Source organism: Austrofundulus limnaeus, unplaced genomic scaffold (assembly GCF_001266775.1).
Source record: "Austrofundulus limnaeus strain Quisiro unplaced genomic scaffold, Austrofundulus_limnaeus-1.0 Scaffold19, whole genome shotgun sequence".
Classification (NCBI taxonomy): Eukaryota; Metazoa; Chordata; class Actinopteri; order Cyprinodontiformes; family Rivulidae; genus Austrofundulus; species Austrofundulus limnaeus.
In genome coordinates, this window is record NW_013952421.1 from 3290928 (window position 1) to 3315432 (window position 24505).

At 39.7% G+C, this 24505-nt stretch overlaps 2 protein-coding genes and 1 long non-coding RNA gene across 4 annotated transcripts; all 3 read left to right on the top strand.

Annotated features, from left to right (window-relative positions):
• The first annotated feature begins 727 nt into the window (after positions 1–727).
• Positions 728–20346, top strand: LOC106514264 (death-associated protein kinase 2). Its single transcript, XM_014003439.1, has 10 exons — positions 728–963; positions 1430–1571; positions 11313–11534; positions 12793–12931; positions 14177–14306; positions 14381–14429; positions 14510–14536; positions 14603–14783; positions 19163–19232; positions 19279–20346. Exons 2-10 carry the CDS (start codon positions 1495–1497, stop codon positions 19893–19895), a joined length of 1512 nt encoding a protein of 503 aa, XP_013858893.1. The 5' UTR covers positions 728–963; positions 1430–1494; the 3' UTR covers positions 19896–20346.
• LOC106514384 (uncharacterized) lies at positions 14855–15812 on the top strand. Of its 2 annotated transcripts, none has more exons than XR_001309887.1 (2): positions 14855–15047; positions 15221–15812. It is a non-coding gene; the product is annotated as an uncharacterized LOC106514384 (long non-coding RNA). The 2 variants fall into 2 exon arrangements; XR_001309886.1 differs by having other exon boundaries at positions 14859–15047; positions 15282–15812.
• Positions 20347–21449: 1103 nt separating the features above from the next.
• Positions 21450–21865, top strand: LOC106514383 (death-associated protein kinase 2). The gene is made up of 2 exons (XM_014003632.1): positions 21450–21559; positions 21653–21865. The coding sequence occupies exons 1-2, from the start codon at positions 21491–21493 to the stop codon at positions 21812–21814; spliced, it is 231 nt and encodes a 76-aa protein (XP_013859086.1). The 5' UTR covers positions 21450–21490; the 3' UTR covers positions 21815–21865.
• Positions 21866–24505: the final 2640 nt, after the last annotated feature.

The window sequence follows — 24505 nt, forward strand, 5'->3', positions numbered from 1 at the left end:
AAATCACTGCTTTAAATGTTGACCAACATCTCAAAGAGCTTGTCTGAACCACACTCCACATCAGTAGGTGGCAGTAATGCACCTTACAGTTGTTTGCCAACGGCCAAAAATAAAAATAAGAAGAAACTCGAGCTTCTCTGAGTTTGATGAGACATTTTCCAAATATAATATTGACTTGGTTTTATGGTGTTTTTTTTTTTTTTTAGTATTGTCTCTGGAAGCCATTTACTCTTTGCCATTTATTTGTAAATAATAAATCAATTAAAGCAGTGATTCTCAGCCCTGGTCCTCAAGGACTGATTTCCTGCACGTTTCAGGTGTTTCCCTGATTTGACACACCTGGTTTGAATGAAGAGTGATAAACAATCTTCTGAAGACCTGCTGAAAAACAGGAAACAAGTAAAACATGCTGGATAGGGGTACTTGAGGACCATTTATTTATTTACTTACTTACATCTTTTCTTTCAGCAAACCTTTTGCTGCTTTTAGCTTATAGCTAGCTTTTTGATGATTTCTGCATTTATACTATTGTCCTTAAGCCAATGTTTTGCTACTTTTACTTTTTAGCTAGTTTTTGCTGCTATTATCTTTAATAACTCAATTTCAGCTTGTACTGGTTATTTCAGCTGTCACTTGATCTCATTATTTAATTTGTATTTTTATAGAAAAGGCATATTTCTCTGGTTCAGAATAATTTTAGTTTAGTTTGATACCTTTTTTAATAACTGTCTAAAGGAACAGACATGTTGTGTTGGGGTTATCTTGGCAGACCTGCCTCCCTGCTGTACTTTCAGAGCAGAACCATGAGGGGGAGGAGGGACTTCTGCTCACACAAAAGCCTGATGGGTCGACCTGCTTRGGGACAGAAAGCAACAGAGACGCCAGACAAGCAGGCTTGTGTCTCAGCTGCCACCAGAAGAGACGTGGGAACGGATGATCCTCTGCCTGACATCTGACACAAAGGTAAGACGTGATGTTTGTAGATTTAACTGCAAACTGTCTGTTTAAAGCCTCTAGTTTGAAACCAGAAAAGGAAGTTTGTGGCCATTCAGTGTTTTTTTTTTTTTTTTTTTTTTACCTCATATTTGCATGTACAGATCCGTCTCACCCATCAAAGCTGGCAGTTTCAGCCAGATAAAAATGTTTCACTATAGAGGCCCTGCCCTAATTACCCAGAAATCCTATTTTCATCTAAATTCCTCTTCTAATCACCGTAATGCCCAGCTTTGCCTTGTGCTCCTTGATTGTTTGTGGAAACTTTCCTGGTCAAGTTCAAGTGCTCAGGCTTGTTCAGCAGCGAGCTTCAAGTCTTGCTGCTGTTCAGTTCGACAAGCTGGAACATGTGTTGAAATAAATTCCATGCCTTTAGTCAGATATAAAACGGCACCTCCTCTTTTTTTCCCTCCTTTCTTTTTCTTTACATCAACAGGAGAAGAAGGAAGACGGTTCCCGGTGAGGCAGATCTGCAGGACTTTGAGGCCAGCTCCTACATCAATGAGGACACCAGGCATGGCAGCATTCAAGCACCAGAATGTGGAGGATTTCTACGAGATTGGAGAAGAACTGGGAAGGTGAGGGGGGAAACTTCCCAGGTGTTTTCAGGAAGGAAAGGAAGAAGAGTGGGTCCTCCTGAGGGTACATGCACAGAAAAGAGGCAGGCCTAAGCTTGACCTGAGGAGTGTCAGCGTTCTGAACTAGGTTCAAGTTCACTGCCGGGGGGTGAAGTTTCAAAAGCGAGCGTGCTCTTAAACAAACAAGCTTTGGAGTGTTTTTAACATCCCTGGATCAAATGTGCTGCTTTTAAACGAGCAGGTTCTGGGCAGTAAACCATAACCGAACCTTCAGAGAAGATCAGGCATGGAGACGCCCTTGTCTCTTGGGGAAATAAATTTAAGGAAGTCTGCAGCGAATCGTATCATTTGAGGAAGCTTATGACAGAGTAGATGTAAATAGGAACGTTTCTGACCTCTGACCTCTCCCACTGTTAATCCGAGGAGCTCCACTTGCTGTTTGTTGACCACTACCAGTTGAACTTCTTTGTCTTGGCTGCTCCCGTCGCTTTTTTTCATACAGGAAGAGGGAGAATTTCCAACATGTTTTGTCATATGGAAACGCTAAACATTTCCTTCCTTTATAAGCAACAACATCTCCACGAGGTTTCACAACTAAACACAGACTGAACTTTTGTAGATCGTATTTAAAGAGAGAGTTCAGATTATTTAAAGTGGGATTCTGTGAAAAGTTMATATCTTACCTTCAAAATTTCATTGACAAACATAATTTTATGTCAGGGCTATCCAGCTAAATCGTTCCGGGGGCCACAGTTACTGCAGGCCAACAGCTGAGGGGCCGAACATCCAGCTATTAAAGTTATTATGTAAATAAACCCAAGTGTTACAAAGATCTGTTACCTTTTGATTTAGTTCACTTTGCTGCATTTAATCATGAGTACAACATACAGAACCACATGTAATAAATGATAATAAAACAATATCAAAAACAGAACACATTATGCCTCCTATTTAACACAAATATTATTTTGACATCTGTCTTGCCAAATTTTTAAACCAATTTTAATTTCACTTTTATAGTTTTATCTTCATCTGCTTGTAGTTTTAACTGTCTTGAGTGTTCATTGAAATGATTTTTACCAGCTTCTAGACAAGATTCTGACGTTTCTGTAGATGCCAAACATGTCTATGTTTAACTAAAAGAACTTAATTAAGGTAAAAAACCAGGGGTTCGAGCTTAAGAGATGAATGAACCGATTGGCGGGCCGAACTGTGGTCACTTGCGGGCCGGATGTGTCCCACCAGCCATCTGTTTTGTTTTTTGACTGAATTGATGAGCGAACAGGTCGTCTGAAAGCAGTCAAACCCAAAGTGGGTCATCTGTTAAAGCAATTCTGTATCAAAATGTTTTAGTAATCTTTCCGCTCTCATTGACGTTTGCATTACATGATTATTTACACAAAAAATCTGTACAAATCACAGCAAAAGCAGCTAAGTGTAGCACTTCCTGTGCTGTCTGGGGCACTTCCTGTACGACTAAATTGATTTATAAAAGTAACAACTTTAGAAATGCACAAGTTTTTGCAACATTGAAATTTTTTTCTAGAGAGAAGCTAAGCCCTGAGGAGACTAAGCTAATTATGTTTATGAAAAAAAACCAGGACTTTCAATCATTTAATTATTTTTATCAATCGCCACCATTTCTTTGTATAAATGTGTGCATAATGTTTATCAGTACCATTATGGATGGATGTTAAAGGAACTCAAAGAAAATCTACAGCTGATTAACTCGATTCAAGATGGCCGCCACAGCTAAACTAACTTAGCAAACACAGAAACAGTTGTAAATCAGTCAGTTTCACAGCTGTAATTTGGTGTGGTGGTAGCTGAGGGTCATCCCCATTAAGCTCTAAATGATCACACAAGATCTCTTTTAAAACTTCGCCATTAACTGTCAGAGTCGACGATCATTGCGCGCACGTCTACAACTGAGTCAGTCCAGTTCAAGATGGTCGCCACAGCTGAACGACCTCAGCCAACACAAAGATGATAATGTCTGACATGTTTATGAATATCTAACACACACACACACACACACACACGTTGGACCAATAAGGCTCTAACTCTTGCTTCGTCATATGATGGCTTTAAAGGTAGCGGCCAGTATGCATTCCTTCAATCATTGCTTGGTTTTTGATTTAATTATAAGGATAAATTGAAGACGAGATAAAGACTTAAAAAGTTGTAACCATCAACTTTAAAACTTTTCTAAAAACCTTTCAAAAAACCTTTTTTTATTAGCAGCTTCTGTGAGTCTTGTCACAGAAATCAGCTCTGAAACACTAAAACTCTGCTCTGCTTTAGAGATCTTCCGTATTGTGAGAATCTGAAACTTTGACGTGTGGTGCAAAGRAAACCATACAAGCTCAAAATGTTATTTTCTGTCCCTGCAGTTCACTCCTATTTCACACCTTCTCACCCTGCAGGAATTATTACTCACTTGTCCTCTCCGGGCGTCAGAGAGATGCTTAATCAATAGAGGGGAACAAATGGAGCCGTGTGTGGGATTTAAGCTGCTCTACGAATGTGTTGAGGAAAACCAATTTATCATTTTTGCCTCCTTGATGACCAAGTTTTAATTTCACCACAACTCTTTCCTTGACGCACAGTGTGGTGTAAACCTGTCCACAGCTTCAGATGTGAGTTATTTACTGACAACTGGAGCTGTTTTGTCATCTCAGTTATAACACATTCAGTGTGATGCAACTCAGGAGGAAGTGTTTATTGTGAACGCACAGCTGAGACTGGTTAGAGCGCTTGGTAACGAGGCAGCATCAAGAAGCAGAAGCGGAACTCATTCACAGGCGGCCCTCTTTGCTTTCTGTTGGATTCTGGTTTGGTCGTAATGCTACAGATAAAACGAATAATAAAAAAAGGGWGTGCCATGTTGGTTTGGAATAAAAGTGAAACGGGAGCTCACGTCATTCTGGATGTGACGGTAGACAACATGTTTACATGGGTTTGTACAYGCCGACAGAGTCACTGAGTCACTTTCTTTGGTTGTTAGGTTCCACACTTGGCTCCTCGCTCAGATATTAAAAACTTGGGATGAAAGGAGACATCCATAAATTATCATATAATGAACGGTTGGGCCACCACAAGCTACCAGAACCACATCAACACAGATTGGCATGGATTTAGCAAGAATCTGGAATGATGGGAGGGATAAAACRTATTGCGCCACGTTCTTGTTGTTTCCATTGTCTTGATGTAAGGACTTATTTGACCTCGCCAAATCCCCAGCTGAAGTCAGATCATCGGAATGTGAAAGCAGCAATAGAAGATCAAAATAATTATCRGCCATCGAAAGCAGGCGACCTAATTCAAGATGGCTGCGACAGCTAGCCAACATTAGCGAACACAATAGCTAACATTTGGTGCGGTGGTAGCAGAGAGTCATACCCAAGTTATACGTGGAGCGCTGAATCACAAGATCTTAAAACTTTGCATTAACAGTGGAGTCAGCCATGTCTGTTAGCAAAATATCTAATGAACTAGGGTGGTGTATTGCATACGATACACATCACGATACAGGGGTCATGATACGATATCCCGATATTGCGATACTGTAGGCGAGGCAATATTGAGTAGATTTTAAAAAACTCTATAAACTTTTTCCAATACAAAGTCTGATTAAATTTAGTTTATTTTTATGCAATCAGAAGAAAACTGAACAGTGAGAACTGCATTTGTTTGTCACGTTTCTTACAACATCCATCCATTAAGCCTTAATTAAAAAGCAATTCAGTGTGTTTGAAAACGATACGATATCAGGAAATAAAATTTAGCAATATTTTCTTGAGTAGGTTTTAACAACACTTGGAAAGTAAGTATTGACTAAACATCTCAAACTCATTAGTTTTTGGAGTCATCATGGTGAAAAATGGCCGCCACAGCTAACCAATAGCAAACACAAAAATGTCTGTGGCTCAGTCTGTTTTTTTAGATATTGAGTAAAATTTGACATAGTTGTGACTGAGAGCGACCCTCAACATATRCTGCCGTCATAAATAGATAAACTGTTAAGCTCAAGTCGTGAGCAGGAATTTTGTTGTCATCTTKAAGGAGTTCATGTTAAAGGTTTAATTAGAAATTAGAGGCGATAATTCAGAACAATACTAAATTCATTTGTTGCAACAATTCACTTAAAAAACAAATCTGAACTATTTAAACTTTTCACTCTTGAATAAAAATTTCTTTTTTCTTGAATTTCTCACCCATCTTTTATCTTTAACATTATTTTATTTTYAACAAACAATAGGAAGTCATTGTTTCTTTACATACTTTACTTTTCTTGGTCAGATTTTTAATTTCTGGTGAATAAATCGGAATTGTTTTTATAGTGATAGAAGCAGATTAACGAAAGACCTGCTGACGAGCAGCATATGAAGATGAATCCTTCTGAACATTGTTATCTTAATAACATTCATCTAAAAGCAGCGTGAGATCCTCTAGTTTCACATAGTGTGATTCTTCTTGTTGCACACACCAGAAGCCTGTTTCTAACCAGAAGACAGGAAATGAGAAAATGTCACTTTTCACCACAGCTGAAATGCAAAGTGGTCGACTAATTAGTATTTCTGCCTCGCAACAACAATCTCTTGAGATAAAAGACAGGACAGAAAATAGGAAAGTCATTAAAGAAACGTTTTTCATTTGAGGAAGTGGAAGACGATGCATGCAAGGCAGCGACACGCTCCATCAGCTGCAGTGATCACACACTCCATGTGTTGAAGTGAAACGMGCTGTTTGGACCGACAGCTGCTGCTGCTGAGCTCAGCGGTGAAGTCACTGAGTTTCTTTAAAGGGTGGTCACCGTGCAAAAGCTTCCTGTTGCGCAGGCGTCAGGCTTGCGTGTGTGAAATTTACTGTGGGATGAAGATGTAAAAAAAAAAAAAACTGTGGAAGAAAACTGACCTTTGTTAATTTTTTTAGCATTCCTAACGTTCCTGTTTGACAGAGGTCGTTTCATAATTTGAAGTATGTGGAGCTGCTTTGCCTCAGATAATTAATAAACAGGGTGAGGCCTCTTAGGGCAGTAAAAATAAACCAAAAAGGTTCAACATCAAGAAGAACTGGTCCAGCTTGGGGGCATTGTGAGAGGTGAAATAGTGTTATCAGGCAGTTGCCAAAGCATCCAACAGTTAGTCAAAACAATGAGTAAAGGTCAACAAGGCCATCAGACTGTATTATCAGCACTTGACTGTTTGCTAGAGAAGGGGGTGTCTGCAGACAATAAGTGGSAGGTTCCTTAATGTGGGAGGAGTTTGTGAAAGATGTGATTGGTTGAATTGACTATTTTGGGTGAAATTTGAAGAAGCCATGACGGTACGGTTGGATGACCACCGGGCAGCTGGGGGGGGACGTGTAACAAATCATCAGAATGGCCAGAAAGATTTCTAATTTTGAATATTAAAATTTGTTGGCTCAAAGTTATTTGTTGCCATGACAGATTTCCATCATTTAAACAGCCAGGATGGATTTCCATCGCCTGTTTAAAAAAAAAAAAAAAAACACGGGTTGTTTTCTGTTGCAGTCTTGTTAAAACCGTCTAATCCAATGATGCAAGATTAAATGGACGATGCTTTCAACAAATCAAACAAACCCCAGAGCCACAGTTTCATCCAATCAGAGCAGAGCAGGGCGGACCTTTCTGACATACAGTAAGGTGAGGCCAAACGCCAATCAGTTTTCCTAGACTCCGCCCACACTCAAGTGCCTCTCACTGAATGAGTGCAGAGAGTTCAGTTTGCTAAGGACCATGTAGTCGTATGGTACAATCGTTCATCTTGTGGTGTCCAAATGTCATGATGTTGGAGACAATGAGCAGGCACTAAGTGAGAATTATTGTTTTGAACCCCATGGCATCTTTGTTGGCCATCCAGACAAGGATCATATGTCCAGTTCTGGTCCTCGAAGGCTGCATGTTTTACCTGTTTCGTTGCACCAATGCACCTGATTCGATGAGTGGATTCCCTCTTGAAGTTCTGCAGAAGCCTCTTAATCACTCGTTCATTCATATCAGGTGTGCTGGAGCAGAGGAACCTAATTGTTACAGCACTGTGTGTTGTCTTCAACACCTGGCCCATGGAGGTGCCACATGGACGTGAAGCTAGCAGAGTGCTCAAAAAGCTGTTGTCATCTGAGCTGATGTTCTAATCTCTCCATCTGTGTGCTCTGCTTTTTGTATCAGTAAGATGCTTCATAAGCAGTAAAAGCAGGACATTTTTTTTCTTACTTTAAAAGTCTTAGGGTTCGCTGTCAAACATCTGACAAATTACAGCCATGTTCTCGTTCAGGACTTGGTCGATTCTGACTCTGTCCAGCTTCGTCACGCTGCTCCAGAGATTACTCTGCTGACAAGTGTGTTTAGATGTTTGTTGGGCGCCACTTGTCCGAACATTCCTTGTCTAAGGATAATGACCTTCAGCTGTTGGAAGTGGAAACTCTGCAGAGAGACGGCACTTTAAACCACACCAACAGGCTTAAGGGGCTAAGACGGACGGCACGCCAGGCCGGTTTTGGAATGCCGCTCGCAGAATCCACTCCCTCTCCTCTGTTACTATGACACTTGKTCACGGCAAAACCTGTACTCTGACTCTTCATCATCTCACACTGAAACAACTGAATTACCTACTCGGAATGTCAGCAATTTCAGCAGAAGTCAGTCAAAAACTCGTGTGTTGAATCAGTGAAACATCTAAAACATGCAGGACAGTGGGTCAGGAGGAGGAACAGGGTTGGGGAACCTTTACCGTAAAGAAACTGAGAAACTGCTCCTGTTGATTGACAGCTCATTCCTCTGGTTGATGCTTGTTTTTGTCAGAGGAATTGACTGTTCTCTCCAAAATGACAGTCTTCTTCAACAGGGTTCAGCTTTTCTGGGAAATCTCAGGGTTGCAGCAAGTAGATCACGCAGACAACACAGACGACGCATYAGACTTTCCAGGCTGTTCACTGGACGCCCACCCACTGTTATTTTTTCTTCAACTGGGACTTGAAGGTGTGGATCTTTTTTGGAACATATTTTTACAGCACGTATAGCTTCAAAGTCCTTTCTCTCCTCTGCAGCAGCCTCTGCTCAAACATGTTCACATACTGAATATGTTACCAAGAGCTTTAGGGACGTAAAGATATGTCTCCAAAAGGCTTGTTGTGAAAGAAAACAGCTGTTCACAAGCATTCCTTTTAATTAGTCATACAGGTTAAAAAAAAATTCAAACAAAAGGTTGACAGTTATCAGAACTAATGCAGCCTGATGGCTCCTACTAGTTTAGTTTGTTGCAACACGTGACGCCATATTTCAGGACCAGTCAATTGGTGGCTCGTGTGCCACCTCAGGCCCGCGGGAGACTTCCGTTCGGTCCTCCAATGGAAAAAGTAAGTATATATATTTGTTACTTATTTTAATATAAAGATGGATTTTAAATCAGTTTTAAATTTACAATTAAATGCAACGAAGTGAACAAATTTAAACAGTTTATTTTTTCTTGTACAGAATGCATTGTTTCCCCTACTATAATCGGGCAACGCGCCCCTCAGTGTCCGGCCCCTGAGCTGTTGGCTTTGGATAACTGTGGCCCCCTGAGCAATTAAGAGTAATATTTAAAGGTTCACATTTCATTCCTCTACTGTGGCGGCCACAAAAAAAGTGTTTACGTGTTAAAATCTTCTAATTATTATTTTGTCATTGCAGAAGTAAGTAAACACTGGACTGGGTGTGCTGAWTTAGGTCAACATTCCCACCACATTGTCGTTAAAATGTCAGTTGTGGCTTTTAACCACAACAATTAGTTGATTTCTTTCGTTATGCGTCAGTCTTATTCATGTAAAAACTGTTAGAAAGCACAACTGAAAGTTGAGCCGCAGCAGCGCTTCTCCACTTCTGCTGGTCGGAGCTCTTCCTGTTTCCCTTCCAGCTGCAGATAGAAGACATGTGAAGACAAAGACAGTGAGAGGAGGTATTATTAGCCCACCACAGACCGGCTGGACGGCCTCCCATCGTCTCACTGGAATCTCCGCGTGGATGCTCGTGTCCAGTCTGGATGAAATTCCTGCCCGTTAGTTTCCATCTCTGCTGTTTTTGTTGTTTAGTTTACATAAACCTTTTTGTTGTAACTCCTGCCACGGTGCTCTGATCACATCTGTCCTTGTTATGCTGCTTGACTGTGCCCAATCAAAGTCATGGATACAGAAAATAATGGAGYGATCTGGACTAAAACATGTTGGATGCTGCAAAGGATCTCAGCCTGATGGAGAATTAAAAARGAAAACRGACGTTCTGTCTCTGTTTAGAGTAGTTTTAATCAGATCCTCAGACTTTCTGAAGGCCAGCTCAACAAATACCTACTTTGTTAATGRTCAGTACTCAAACATGCTTTTGTAGGCTGTGTCGTGCTGGAGACCATATTAAAATAAAACCCAATGATTCTGGGGGRAAAAAAGATGAGTGTCATGTTGGTTTTGTCCTTTTCTTCCTCCACGTGTTTCTGCAGAACTGACCTGATAAAAGCTGAGGCTGGTTTTCCTGGTCTGACTGCAGAGTGTGAGCAGCTCTGCACACTGCAGCTGGATGAATTWAGTCTGAGGAAGAATAATCTCACAGACGTCCTACATGTTGGTAACTGGAGGACTTTCATGGCTGAAAAGACGCAGGAAGACGTTCGGCTGTTTCGTGTGTCAGCTGAGTCATTAGATGTCACATGCAAGCACTTATTGTGTGCAACAAAACAAGAACACAATGAGGYGGCTGTCCTGTGGACGGTCTGAACGCTGCACCCATTTGTTGTCTAATACTGAGCTTTCGGGTTTCTTGGAAGATGGGAAGAAATTTGGCTGAAAGTTGAGAGGGGGAGGACAGAGGCTTTGTTCACTCTGTCAGCCTGTCTGATTGTCTTCTGTCTCTGCAGGAAACAGGAAGTAATGGACCATACCACAATAATTCAGACACAATTTTCTCTACAGCATGTTCCTGTCATATCCTGTTGATCCAAAACGATACCTGCAACACCTTTTTAATATAACGAGTCMGATTAAGATCAAATAAATTATGGGGTCAGTGTTAGTTTAATCACCTGTCAACATGGTGGACYATTTAATTGCTTCTGTGGCTGTGCGTGTGCATTTGTCTATCTGTTAGCAAAATATCTCACGAACCAAGAGACCTATTTTATTCAAACTCTCATGAAGTGGTCGCTGAATGTTCATCTATTAGTTTTTGGAGTTTGCCTGATTCAAAATGGCTGCCACAGCTAACCAACCTTRGCAAACACAAAAATGTCTATAACCCAGTCAATTATACAGATATTGAGTCAAAGTTTGGTGTAATTCTAGCAGAGAGTTATCTCTAAAATCTTTTTTGAGCACCAACCGATTGCTTAAGATCTTTGGTAAAATATTTGCAATAAATCTTAAGAGTCAATCTTGTTTGTCTGTTAGAATAGCTCATGACCCACTGGGCTGATTATAATAAAACTTACAAATGTAAATCATCAGATGAACATCTACAACTGATTAACATTTGGAGTCACTCTGTTTTAGGATAACTGCCACAGCTAATGGACCTTAGCAAACAGAATATTGAGCTATACAGTATTTTGGTATAGTTGTAGCTAAGATTCATCCCCAACACTCAGAGCRTTTATGTAAGATCTTTTTTCAAAACTAACATGAAGATGTTAAGTGATTCAAGTAGTGCTAGTTTCATTCATTCATTATTTATTTTGTATTTTGTGTCTGCAGTGGGCAGTTTGCAGTTGTCAAGCGTTGTAAAGAGAAGACCACTAGCAGCCAGTATGCCGCCAAGTTCATCAAAAAACGCCCGAGTCGGATCAGCAGGCGGGGCGTGAAGAGAGAGGAGATCGAGCGGGAGGTGGACATCCTGCAGCAGATCCAGCACCCCAACATCGTCACCCTGCACGATGTGTACGAGAACCGCACCGACGTGGTGCTCGTGCTCGAACTGTGAGTCCCTACGTCGCTCAGCAACAGAAAATAAAAATACAGGCGGCTACAATCGACAAAGTTTTAATTGTGGTGTGCTGCAGAGAATGCCAGGGCAGTTTAAACCATGAAAAACCTCRAACCTTGAACAGTGTTCTGGTCTGAGTTGGGTTTTGTGTACTTGTGCTGTTTGTTGAAGCCGTGTTTGTTCAAGATCTTTGTTGGGAGAGATCATGTGTGTCAGACAGGACCAAATGTTTCTCACAGAGTAAATAATGCTCGTGCCTCAGAGGGGCCTCTGGTTATGTTCAGAGATGGCCTGGGAAACTGGTGGGTCTAATTAGGGCGAGTTAAATCTCAGTCCAGTTATTGTTGAATCGACTGACAGACTTTCGAGAGATTTCGCAGTGTACTTTTCCGGRGGGTTTTAGGGAATATTTATGATTAAAATGTAGGCCAAATGTCTCAGATGATGCTTGAGGTGACACAACAAGTATATTGCAGATCTAAGACATCCAGGATGTGTGCATCTTGTTCACAAGGACCCACTTTAGATCAAGAGTGTAAAACTCATTTTCACCAAGGCCCACATGAGTATTATTGTGGCCCTCAAAGGGTCGACTGTAATTAACTTTGATGTTTAATGTTTAACTTTGTCTAAACAAAAAACGTAGCATTCCTTGTGTCACTGCTCTGACTGAGCCCTGCTAACAAACAATAGCTGAGCTCTACGTGGTATTTTCTGCATAGAAASAGTGTTTTAACACGTCATCTTATAAACACTAAAAMGTACTACATTTACATCTAAATGTGAAATAAATAACCCTGAAATATTTTTATAAGTAAAAGTAGGAGTTTCACTCACTGTTGAGTTGTGGTGAGTAGCTGCAGTCATGARTTCTGAACTCTCCCACTTTCCAACAGGGAATTCCCACTCAAGGGATGTTCCAGTTTAAATTTACGACTTGTAAGTGGGAAAATCTCCCTTCCCAGCTGGGCTACAGGAAAAGTAGCCAACAAAAATGCAGTGAAATAAGTAATTTTGCACCCTGTGCACCTCCACCTAGTGGTGGTATAATAATCAACATGCATTATGGGAGATGCAGTTTATGGTCCATGCTGGCATTACACACATTAAGACATGAATACATTTTTGAAGCTCTCATGGGCCATATAAAATGCTGTGGCAGGCCACATTCGGCCCATGGACCTTGAGTTTCACACGTGCTTTATATAAAGAGCTTTGTTCTAAATAATCTATGTGTTTGTGTGTTTTCAGGGTCTCTGGAGGGGAGCTGTTTGATTTCTTGGCTCGGAAAGAGTCTCTCTGTGAGGAGGAGGCCACTCAGTTTATTAAACAGATCCTAGACGGGGTTCACTACCTGCACTCCAAGGGGATTGCACACTTTGATTTGAAGGTACAAGACAATGTTCCTCGTGTGTGTGTGTGTGGGGACTTTTATTTGGGGACAAAAGTCGAGTCCCTATTTGGTTTAAATGCCATTGGTGGGTTGGGGGTTGGGTTTAGGACCAAGGTGTGAATTGAGTTTAGGTTAGTTTTAGGGTCAGGTAGGTACCTGTGAGGTTAGCCTTAGGGTTTGTGGTCAGGGTTAGGCTGTAGGAATGTAATGGAAGTCAATGGAATGTCCCCAAATGGATAGCTGTGTGTGTGTGTGTGTGTTTGTTCGAACAGGATATGTTTTGGAAAGTCAAAGTGAGCCTCATTACAAAGCAGGTGTCTGTTGTTTCTGAGGGTAGAGTCTCACTCCTCTGATCCACAGGTCCTTCCTGTTAGCACGGGACAAACATGCAGACTGTCAGATAAGGACACCACGAGGTTATCTCTTTTTCAGAGAGCAGCGTCGCCCACATACCTCTGATAGGTTCGTTTTCTGTAGCTGCTCTTTACTTCAGAAGGATGTAGTAGTTAATGAAGAGGAACACTGTGGCCTAAATTTGTCCTGCCTTGTGCAGCAACCTTCAGTTTAAAAAGACAAATCTGTGCATTAATAAGTGCTTTAGAGTTCAGCAGGTGAAACCTTTCTTTTAATTCTTCAAAATGTGCTGTCGAGTGCGTCACTTCCAGAACGACTGAATTTCTCTTTCTGTGTTATGCAATCTCATTCTCAACATTTTTCCCTCTCACCCGAAACGTGTCAGAATTTAAAAAGCGGCTCCGTCCTGTTCTTGGCTGAAATAATGTTGATTTTATTTTTTTATTTTTTACATTCCCCTTAGATTTAGGGCTGTGAATAAACACTAAAATATGTTAGTGTCCACAAAGAAGAAAGTGCTGGTGGAACATGAGGAGATATTTGCATAATTTAACCAAATGACGGATTTAATGATTGTGTTTCAGCCAACTTTTGGCACCGTCTGTGGAAAAGCAGCAAACCTTTGAGGCCCCTCGTGTTTCTTTGTTTTCATACTGAATGCATCAAACCATTAGTATGCTCACGTAAAGGCAAGGAAAACGAGAAGGTTGTTTTCCAACAGTTCTTTCTGTTCTTTTCTAAGAATATTGTCTTTTAAATGCACGCACACAAAGGCTGCTTTATTTTGGTAACTTGAGTTAGCGACTTGTTTCTGTGTAATTCAGCTCTGGTTTTGGTAGAAATCTGCTGACTAATGTGCTTCTTTATTTTGTTTTCTTTGTTTTGCAGCCTGAAAATATAATGCTGCTGGACAGGAGCGTCCCTCTGCCCCGGATTAAAATCATAGATTTTGGACTGGCGCACAAAATAGAACCTGGGGCGGACTTTAAAAACATCTTTGGCACGCCTGAATTTGTTGGTAAGTTTACTATTAAGTACTTTACGAACTATCTGCTTTTTAGTGAAGTTAAGTTTGAGCTGTCTTGTTTTCAGCTCCAGAAATAGTCAACTATGAACAGCTGGGACTGGAAGCAGACATGTGGTAAGAGCCTTTGACCACCTCTCACTCAGTACGACGGGTCACAACACAGACCTTTCTAACCCCTCTGCTGTTTTTCACAGGAGCATCGGAGTCATCACGTATATACTGTAAGTTGGCACAATTACGTCCTGGAAAATTGTCAAATGAGACTCAGGTTTGTGCTGTCGTTTCAGATTGAGCGGTGCGTCTCCTTTCCTCGGCGACACAAAGCAGGAAACGYTGGCCAATATCTCAGCCGTGAATTATGATTTTGATGAAGAGTTCTTCAGTAACACCAGCGAGCTTGCCAAAAGCTTCATCAGACAGCTGCTGGTAAAAGACACGAGGTATAAAAAGATAAAAAGATCAACAGATGCTCCATAAATCAGAGGTTTATAGTAACTAAGTACATTTACTTTGTTACAGTACTTAAGTNCTCTGTCATGACTTTATTCTGGACGTTATGTTTTCTAAGTCCTCGGCTGTTTCTTTATTTCTCTCATTACAGTGTGGTTTGGTGTATGTGTGTGTKTTTTTTTTTTTTCAGAGGGATTGTGAAAGTGACCAAGAGGAGGAAATTCTAAAGAGGAGGCCGAGGACCAGAAAGAGAAGCAGCACTTCCTAAAAAAGGACTAAATGGTCAGTTGATGCAAGAACCGTGACTTTGCATCATTTTAAGGCACACTGTGTTTTGTCTTAAAAAATATATGTATTTTTTTAAAACACCTACCCATATGTATTTGAGTGACAGCTGTTAAGGAAATGCTGTTTTTTTTTTAGTTGTCTTATTGTTTCTTTCACCCCAAAATCAGCCTAATATCTCCTGCATGTCACGTTGTGCCACTTTATAAATTTGCGTCTTCGCTCTGGCAGAAGAAGATAGACGTAGATTGCTGCCGACAGGAACTCCTGCGTGTTTTGTTCGCACACGCACAGGAATGTGGACGGCTTCCTTCTACAACTGCAGTCTTAAAAAGCCCGTCAGCTGTAGTCTGACGTCCGGATCTGATTCAGACTTTTTTATTTTTGTCGCCCATGTGTTTGACAGACGTCTTGTCCAAAGTATAGAGAGAATGAAAAGGTTTCAGCTCAGCAGGATGAGAGGATTTTTGTAATCAAATGTTTACATGTTGTTGTTTTTCTGCTTAGACACAACCCTGTCTGTGCAAATAGTGTCAACTGTTATTTTTTTCATCTCAAGAATAAATAACTTGAGTCTGTAAACAATGTGTTTACTATAAGTAACTGTAAATTACTATTACACAATATTATTAACCTTTTTTTCTGTACATTAAGGTGGTATATAAATCTTTTTGTATGTGAAGCAGAGTTGATTTTTGCGTTAATGCTCACCATACTGTGATGTATTTATGGTGTAAATAAATATACAGTTGGTCAAATAAATGTTTTAAGGTTATGTTTACCTGAGCTCAAAAACCGAGCGTTTATTGTTGTAAACATGTGTGTGTGTGTGTACATGTGAGAACACCCTGATACRTCGTTTAAAAAATGTTTTTTGAAATAAATGTTTGGATTTCTTTAAGCTTTTACTTTCAGATTAATGAGCCTTAACCTAAAATATTATCCCACTGTTAGATTACAGTACAACAACCAAWAATATTTTAAAGTCATTAATACATCATGATGCCCAAAGTCCATTTTGTTAAAGAAATTATAACCGACTACGTATTGATTTTTTACAGTTAATATTTCTTTTTTTTAATCAGCGGTAGCACAGCTCCAAGTGATTAGTCATGGTTGCCAGATAGAAAATGACAAAATGTGGTACTGTCGCTTTAAAATGACTTGTGTTTTGACCCAAACAATCACGTGTGTTGAGTAAGGTTGTGCTTTTTCACTCAGCTGGGAGGGTGATGGTGGTGAGAAGGGGTGTGGGTTTTCATTGAATCAGACTTTGTGAGTTTTATTTTATTTAAAAAAAGGATTATTTATTGTATATTGTTTAGACCAGGGCTGTCCAATCCTTGTCCTTGAGGGTCACTTACCCTGCATGTTTCAGAGGTTTCTCTGCTCTGGTTCAAATGATTGGGAGACTAACATTCTCCTGCAGAACCTGAAGAGATAATTCAGCCACAAAATCAGGTTTATTATAGGGAAACATGCCAGGATTGGACACTCCTTTAGGCCCTAAAACTATCAATTGTTTGGCAACACTAGAGTCTGAACAGTTATTTGTCTCTGTGTGTCCCTGTGATGGACTTGTGACCTGTCCAGGGTGTCCCTCACCTCTCACACAGTGATTGTTGGAGATAGACACCAGCTCCCCCACAATCTGCATTGAAGTGGGCGAAGATAATGGATGGAATATCAGCAATTATTAATCATAATGACAAATCTGGCAGCACTACTTTTTTTAAGTCTATTGTTTATTCTGTCAGGGATAAAGCTTTTTGGGCTCAGTTTGTCTGAATGAGATCAGAGGGATAATTCGACTTGAACTAAATACACTCTGGCATTGGGGTGAAGTGGGTCGAATGCTCAAAAAGAGTCCCGAACAACAACAAGTGGGTCAGCTGTGGCTGGTTATTGTAACACATCATAAAATCAGTCTCCTTACTCTAATTATTTTTTTACAAAATCACAATAAAATTGATTTATAACAGAAATCTTCAACGCTGCTCCTCGTGACCCACTGTCCTGCATGTTTAAGCTGTTTCCCTGCTTCAGCACACCTGCTTCAAATCATTTAATTACCTAATCAGAGTGTCACCAGGTTTAGCAGAAGCCTGTCAATCACTGGTTCATTTCAATCAGGTGTGTGGAAGCAGGACAACATCTTGTATGTGTTGTTCCTAGTCAAACCCACAAATTATGTTTTGATCAGATATGCAGAATAAAAAAATATAAATTAAAAAAGCAAACAAGCTTTTGTGTATTTGAAGATGAAAGTTTAGAAGAATGATATACTGTAATGGATAATTTATTTTTATAAAATAAAGACAATTGAGATTTTAATGCTGAAGACTAGAAAACCTCTTTAAATAACTGTTTTTAGGCAAATAGTTATTAAAAACAAAAAGTAAACTTAGTTCTACAATACTAAGTAGTTTTATTAAACTAGTGCTATGATTTGCCTTTTTTCTTTTTTGTTTTACAATGTGACTGTTATCACTATCAGAGCTGTTCATGATGTGGGTGTAAACAAAAGGAAGAGTTGAAGGAAACAGGTGTGAAGTTTTAAAGCTGAAAAAGTGTTTCARACTCGTCAGGATTCTGTGTATTCTGGCCCTGATGTGGACCAGGACTTGTCCAGGGTTTCCCCTGTCTGATGACAGCTGGGGAAGAGTCCACCCTTCCAACAAGAACAGAACAAAACGGGTTGTAAAGCTGCTTGTTTTGGCTTCAAAATACAGATTTCTCCCCCTCGTTTTATGCATATTATTACATCCTCAGCATTTGTAACAAAACAAAAAGTTCTTCAGAAAATATTCAAGAAGCTGTGATGATTTTATTGAGGAAAACAAAAAACAGCTGGCTGAAACAAAACGGTTAATTTAAGTCAGTAGAAGAAGTAAAAACATCTGTTTTAATTGAAAYAGTCACTGCCTCTTTTTAACACCGAAACACATCATTTCTGCAGAACTGTGTCTAAACTTTCTCCTTGGATGTTCTCATTAAACACTGTGCATTCAGAGCCTTGTTGAGACTTTTTATGTCATATAAAATTTATATTTACTTTTGATATTTAATCAAAGTCAATGGGCCCGTAGAGTTGAACTTTTTATCTTGATCACTCTTAAAACAGTTAAAGCCTGTTTAGTCAAAGAAATCTGAGAGTCAGATATAAGTTTACGAGGTTTTCAAGGCTCTGTTTAGACTTGAACGATCTCTAGTAACTTGGGCATGTTTCCAGTGCAGATTGCAGTAAAGTTACATATTTGGGTTGCTCTCATTGAATCTGCTGTAGTTTTCATGGCAGGTCACCAGCTGGCACTTTTTGTATTTAGATGAGACGCTCGTGTGTGCAGACGCTTCGGACTTCAGGTGAACACAGCAACCTTCGTTAGGATGGAGGATGAAGTTGTGTAGCTCCAACATGTTGAAAACAGTGAGCAGTGCAAACAACACTGTCAGATAACCATCATTGTTACTGTTGTTCATCTCAGGCAGGCGCAGAAAAACTTATGACTGCAGCCGTCTGCAGTGCGTTCGCACATTTTCACACCAATGCCAGGCTTTTCCAAAAAATCTCAGTTACATGTCATTAAGTATACTTAAAGGGGCTATATCAACTTTTTTGAGTTTTATATCATGTTATAATGTTATCCTCTCATCACAAACATGCCCAGAGTCTTTGACTCATTCATGCGTGTTTGAGAAATCCTGTGCTGTCCTGAGGCAGCCAGGCAGGGGAGCAAAAACGACCACTTGGGACTAGAACCGCCTTTTGGGACCAGCTCCGCCTCTGGGCTGTGACTCTGAACTGAGCTTCCTCAGAGCATACCCCCCCCCCCCCCCCCCCCCCCCCCCCCCCACACACACACACACACACACTGGGAATATTTATTTCATCCTACTCAGCTGAAACCTAATTCATCTTATACACCCTCAGGCTGTCTGAAAACAGAACCTTAAAAAAGCCCTTTTGTCTAAATGTGAGCGAAACGAAGCAGGATTTCTGTAATTACCTTTTGAATGACATGAAAATGTAACATTCTGACAGAAGTCTAATCACAATGGCTGCTCTGAGGCATGTGAGACGTGTTATTTTTTTGTTTGTTTTTGCTGTGAAGTCCTCACTCATCCCGTTTGGATCCGAGCATGAAACCAGGAAGCGTTACGCACTCATCAAGAATGTCTGCTGTGTGTTTTTGGCGTCTTTACCAGGCACGGTTTTGGCTCCTGTAAGGGGGTCACGCACTAATCCATTCACCACCAAGTGTTTGTTTCAAAGATGCAACAATGAGACCAGCCTCTTACTCAGTGTCCCTCCTCCTCCTTCCTCCACCCTTCTTTCTGAAGTCCTGTGGCCGAGCAGAAGAAGATGCAGGTGTGTCCAAAGCCGAGAAGAAAATGGAAAAGCTGAAGACCAAGCGTCTAAAGGAGTACACGGTTCAGTCCCGCTCCAGCATGCTTCACAACACGTACGTCCGCTTTGAGCGTTTTGTTCACGTGGTGGAGCACATCGGCTTGCTGGATGCTGGGATATCGGGAGTGGTGGGGGCTAACCACGCCCTGCGCCACGACGTAGAAGCACTCCTCTCCATCTACAACGACAGGGAGGCCAGATACGAGCAAGAGGGTGAAGCTGCCAAGAAGCGCCTCTCCCAGGCCCGCCGCGAGCTCCGTGCAGTGGAGGCMGCCCGGCTGCTGCTGCAGGAGGACGTCAAAGCTGTGGATGCCAGTCTGGAGAACATCAACGGGAAGTTCAAGCAGAGGCAGAGCCAGCTGGACACCCTGAGGCAGGAGCTGGACTCAGAGCTGCAGTGGCTGCAGGGACTGGTGGAGTCCAAAATGGCGGTCTGAGTACAGATGTGAAACGAGCACTGGTGGAGCTGCAGCTTCAGTCATGCAGAGCTGACCAAGCAGACTCTGGAAAACCCAACTCTGATGACCTGAAAACATGTTTCTTAAAGAACAGTTTGATTTGTTTTTCTTTTGCACAACACAAACTTTGGATCAAATAGCTGTTTCATTTAAAAACGGAGAGGTAATTAGTCTGTGAAAGGCACAATTTAAAGGCACATATTGCCACTTATATAATCAAAAGTAAAAATTATTTTCTTAAACTATGTCAAACAGGGCAGTTTGAAAGTGCTTACTCTAGGAATTTTCCAGATTAATAGAAATTCCACCTGAAATGCAGGTATGCTCTCAATATCAACAAAGCACTCAGCTGAATCCTCTGAAAACCAAGTGAAAGTTGAGTCATGTGACCTGCTTTAGACTCAACTRAAAACCAGGATTTGTTTTGCACTCGTAATGCCAGACAGCATTTCATAAATTCTGTACAGGTTTTAAAGTTTCATACACATTATTTTACAAAAAGAGGGAGCATGATCAGGTTGTCTTTTCTTAGTGGAAACATTATAAAGTCCTTAATTTAAGTCCCAACAATCTTCCTGCCAAAACAGAAACATAAAGATGAGGGTGAAATATTTCTGGTCACATCTGAGGAGACCAGTAATGTCTGTCAKTTCTGCAGTTTTTATACTCATTTTTGACCTTAACTTGATAAAAAAAAAAAAAACTTTCATAGAAATCACTTCAAATACATTAAGGTGTCAATTTTTTCCCCTGTTTCTTGTGCAGAAGATGAGACAGGAAACAGGTTTGTTCACTGCGATCTTTTATGAGTGTCTCATAATCGACAGGAGCTTCTGCAGCTTCTTGTAATCAAACATCTCTTTTCTTGTCGCAGATTTATGTCAAATTTCTGCCAAACGCTGTTGATATGTTAGGAATTATTCTCAGCGTGAATCAAAGTAATTTATTTATTTGTTCCTCATGTTTAATTGATTTATTTTATTTGCTTTTTAATCAGATAAGCACCAACAGTTACAAGTGTTGATCATGAAGAGTTGAGCACTTCTTTTTATTTAAAAGTGTCTTTATTTATATTCCATGTGTTTTTAAGGCTGTTAATGGTTTTATTATGTATATAATTTTTTTAATTTAGCGTTTATCTCGTCGCAGAGCTCTATTACACAATAAAATATATTGTTTTGTTTTCTTAATTTAGATTTGCACTTTCACTCAAGATTGATTTATTTATTACAGATTTGTAAGTTATTTATTTATTGAGCCCAGWTGCACTAACAGGAAGCAGAAGTGAAACCAATAATTGTGTTAAGATCTTATTTGCATGAAAAACATGTTGCTTCCTTTCTTTCTTGCTTCAGCTTCTTATTTATGTCRACTCTGAAATAAATGGTTTTCATTCATCATCCAGTGTTTAGATTCCTGGTTTTTTGGAGTTTCTCTGTGCTCTTTGAAGTATTTAGTCAAAATGTTGATTTTTGTATGTGTTTTTAATTATTCAAACATCTGACAATTTCATGTGTTTGTTTTTCTGCCGTGTCATCCTTCTGTGCCTGCAGCCYCTGAACTCCCGGCAGGCCATGGTGAAGAGGCTGTCGGTGGTCAACCTGCAGAACTTTAGGAGGCAGTACGCCAGGCGCAGGTGGAAGGTAAAACTGGATCCACACAGCAGATGTTCTGATYCTGTTGCTATGGACTGATTTTTCCACTCGTCACACCGTGTTGTGCGTCTCTTCCCGCAGCTGTCGTTCAGGATCGTGGCTTTGTGCAACCATTTAACCAGAATCATGAAGAAGAACCAGAAGCTGGGTGAAGACAACGGGGTAAGAGGGCACTCGCTCAGGGATCATTTGGTGAAATCTGCATCTAGCCTGATTGCTGCATCTTTGCTTCATTTGATATAAACCAGGGATGGGCAACTTAAAGAATGAAGGGGTCTGCAATTTTTTGTTGACACTAGCATAGTGCTAGTACATAGTGCTGCACACTTACCCCAATGTAATAAAACTGCCATTTTAAAAATGTTTATGTATATATACTGTATATTAGGGTGCAATATACATGTATTGAACCATTCAATACATTTCAATATGTACTATGTATCAACATTACAGATTAAAAAATTTTATTTTATCATCCTGTCTTCTGTCGATCCAGCGCAGATCCACTGAGGAACTTTCTGTTCCAGCAACATTTAATTTAAAATCTATACTTTTGAGGTTAAACAAATCTTCATAATTAATTTCAATAAATTAACAAGTTAAGAAGGGTATGATAATTTCTCATTTGTTTTGAAAAAATATTGAACCGACACTTAAGCATACAGTGAAGTAACTTAACAGATTTCCTGCTCAAATGTGTGTGTAGTAGTTGTACTCTTGTTCAATATGAATTCAAAATGCTTGAAGCAAACAAAAATAAAAACTTGCTTAGTTTTGTGCTTTAAGTGTAGACTCCTGCGTGGTTCTGGTAAAAAGCTGCTGTTGTTTATGTATTTGTGACGTTAGTAAACTTCTCGTATTTAGCTTTGTGCAACGTGTTTTGATGGCTTATAGCCTACCTTGAAAAAAAAAAAACTAATTGGCAGACCAGACGTAAGTCACCCACGAGCTGGATGTGGCCTGCGGACCAGCAGTTGCCCATCCCTGAAATAAATAGTCTGGTTTGAAGTTAGCTCAGAATTTTATCTATGGAAATATATTTTATTTTAAATAAATTTTAAGCTACTAAAGTTCATTGCAGTGAATTGTTACACCTCTAATCACTCTGTACACTAATTTAAAAACTATTTAAAAAAATAACTGAAGCAATAAAGTTTAGTGTCTCTGTCATGACTTTATTCTGGACGTTATGTTTTCTAAGTCCTCGGCTGTTTCTTTATTTCTCTCATTACAGTGTGGTTTGGTGTATGTGTGTNGCAGACTGTCAGAAACTCTGCTGTTACATGTAACCCAAAACCACGTCCTTCAGGATGTCTTTACTGCAGTGTTTGACTCAGTGGTGAGTCAGGAGCCCAAGCCTTGACATGTGTCATTCTCAGGACAAAGTCTATAATAAGGAAACCATAAATATACATTTAAGGTAGGTGAATGAAATGCTTAACTTCATAATGCTACATTAAAATGTTGGCTTTAACGAGTGTATTTTTTTTGTCCAACTGTAAACATTTCTACATTTAAAACAGGAATAAATGAGCTGTAGCTAGTTTGTTTTATTCATTTTTATTTTAAAATGTATAAATCTATAAATAAAGCTGTACATGTGTGGTTAAAAAAATACAATAAAAATGACCATGAAGGTTGCTCCATGGTCACACACATTTGTTTTATTTTTTTATTACCTTTTACAACACTGACACCTAGTGGACATCATTCATCATTTCATCTCAAAGATGCTATCTGAAACAAATAACTACATAAAAAAAACATGAATGGGCTGTACTTATAGTGCCTTCCTGTCCAACCAGGATACTCAAAGCTCTTCACACTACAGTTTGTGCCCTCATTTACCCACTCACACAGCACTCTACCTCTCCACAAAGCTAACCCAGACAGATCATTATGTGGAGACTGCTTAAAGCACATTCATGCACTGACGGGACACATCAGAGGCAGTGGCTTCAGTGTCTTGCCCAGGGACACTTCAACATGGGATGGAATAGTGGAGTATTTGAGCTACCAACTCTGGCTCTGGAGGACGACTCCCCTAAGTACTCAGCCACATCTGCCCCATAAAAAATAAATAAAACTGATGTAAAGCAGCACATTCAAGAATAAGTGTTTTTCTTTTCTAAAAAAAAAAATAAAGACGAGACAAACATCAAAACATAAATACAAATTGGGTTAAAAATGTCATTTGAATCTAACACAGATGTATAACTGTGTGAATGCTTCTAAAGCGTTTTTTTCTTCTTTATGTTTTTCGGCACAAATCTTATTCCGCATTTTTGTGTTATTTCAACAATTCTTATGTCAAAACATTCAGCACCTTCAGGACATTCCAGCAAATACTTTAGGTAGATATTTAACTTTTTGGGCCATTTTTCCCCTCTGAAAATGAGTGGAGTTCAATTCAGTATCTTTGAAATGTTCATAAATCTTAACTGTCCTTTTTGCCTTTTGTTTTTTGAACTTTTTTGTGCAAAATTCTGCTTCTTTCAGATTGTTTTGCTAATCTTAGCTTAAAGGTCACCCATACATTCAGGTAGCTCTGACAACTCTGAAACTCTGAAAACAAAGAAATGCTAAACTTCTTAGCTTGACACCTTGTGTGTCAGAGAGAGGGTCAAAGGCCACAGCTTTGGATTCTTGCAGCTACGTTTTTGCTCTGTTTTGACACAATTTTGCTATTTTTCCACTTTTTTTTTCACTTTTGCTTTTCTACTTTCAACTAACAGTTTTGCTATTAAACATTTTCAGTTTGATTTTTTTAAATTCAAAACATTTTAATAATGTCATTCAAAAAACAACTATATACAATAAAAAAACAAAGAAAACACACAAATCAAAATAAAATGAAGGGTAGCAGAAGAAGAATAAATCTTATAGTGTCTGCCCCTTTTATCCCCAAAATATATTCTAATGAAACAATTTACA

Excerpts from the sequence above, each read along its gene's own strand:
- LOC106514383 (XM_014003632.1), top strand. The coding sequence starts at position 21,491 with ATGGTGAAGAGGCTGTCGGTGGTCAACCTGCAGAACTTTAGGAGGCAG. Across the intron at positions 21,560-21,652 it reads ACGCCAGGCGCAGGTGGAAG|CTGTCGTTCAGGATCGTGGC; the intron begins GTAAAACTGGAT and ends CTCTTCCCGCAG.